The sequence below is a fragment of the Olea europaea genome, unplaced genomic scaffold (genome assembly GCF_002742605.1).
Source record: "Olea europaea var. sylvestris unplaced genomic scaffold, O_europaea_v1 scaffold28761, whole genome shotgun sequence".
Lineage (NCBI taxonomy): Eukaryota > Viridiplantae > Streptophyta > Magnoliopsida > Lamiales > Oleaceae > Olea > Olea europaea.
Window position 1 is genome coordinate 1 of NW_019247300.1, and position 1423 is coordinate 1423.

General features: G+C 34.3%; 1 protein-coding gene across 1 annotated transcript; it reads left to right on the plus strand.

Annotated features, from left to right (window-relative positions):
* Positions 1 to 50: 50 nt before the first annotated feature.
* On the plus strand, positions 51 to 815 carry LOC111384235 (the record flags this gene model as incomplete). The annotated part of the gene is made up of 2 exons (XM_023008496.1): positions 51 to 377; positions 747 to 815. Coding segments are annotated over 2 exons (396 nt in total), but the record flags the coding sequence as incomplete, so codon positions are not given.
* Positions 816 to 1423: the final 608 nt, after the last annotated feature.

Sequence of the window (1423 nt, forward strand, 5' to 3'; positions counted from 1 at the left end):
CATATCGCCTTGTATTTGGAAAAGCTTGTCACCTTCCAGTGGAATTGGAGCATCGAGCACACTGGGCAGTAAAGCAGTTAAACATAGACCAGACAGCAACTAGGGATAAGAGGATGCTACAGTTAAATGAGTTGGATGAATTTCGGATGGATGCCTATGAGTATGCAAAATTGTATAAGGAGAGAACAAAGAAATTGCATGATAAATACATTCAGAGGCGTGAGTTCACTCCAGGTCAACAAGTATTGTTGTTCAATTCTAGGTTGAAACTTTTTCCTGGAAAATTGTGCTCTAGATGGTTTGGTCCATTCACAGTTGTTCAAGTCTTTCCACATGGGGCAGTTGAAGTGACTCACGAGACAAAAGGAACCTTCAAAGTAAATGGGTAGCGATTGAAAGCATATTGGGGTGGTGACTTTGATAAAGAGAAGTCACTCACCCAACTTCACAACCCAAAATGATCGATCTGACAGTCTAGCTAAAGACTATAAATTAAGCGCTGATTGGAAGGCAACCCAACTTCTAACCCTTTTATTTATTCTGCTCTCTGCATCACATAGCATTAGATTTGTTTTGATTACTAGGTTGCATTAGATTTATGCACGTTTTAATTTGTAGCGTATCACCATCCTTAATACTCCCCTTAGGCCATTTAATTTATTGTTGGTATTTTGATTGTTTAGGCTAAGTAACACATGTTTTAGGTTATTTGAATTTTAATGTTTGATTTGAATTGCTATATGCAGGAACATGATATCGCAGAACACTCAAACCAACATAAACCAAGGAAAAAGCATAATGAAAAATTTGCCTAGTCGTCATACATAGGGCCTCACACATTCAACACAAAATATTTGGGAGTACCTTCTTCCTTTTCCTTTATGTACTTATTTATACTTTATGACATTGAGGACAATGTCGATTTTAAGTTTGGGGGTGAAAATTAAAAAAAAAATTATTTTTTTTCTTTTTCCTTTTTATGTTTTTGTGTGTTTGTTTTAGCTGAAAAAAAGGAAAAATTGAAAATAAAAAAAAAACCTCTTTTATTCAGTTGTTTGCTTGTTTGGGTTAGATAGTTTAGGTCAATAGTGATAATTAAATTTGAGATTTAGTGTTGATTTATGAACTATGGATAGGATGCGTGCTAGACTGATTGGAACATAACCTTGTAAAATTTGATATTAAACGAGCACTAGAATTGAGTTTGACATCATGATGAAATGAGTTGTTTCATGTTCTTGATAGGTTGATTTAGTTGGAAATAGATGTTTTACCCAAACCATATTAAACTAATTACCCTTAGACCAAATTTAGCACAGTTTGGGGTGATTATACTATTATAGGAAGATACGGATGTGACCAGGGATTCTTTGTGTGAAAAAGAAAATAAAATTGTGTGGATTGTTTGAGATAAACATGATAA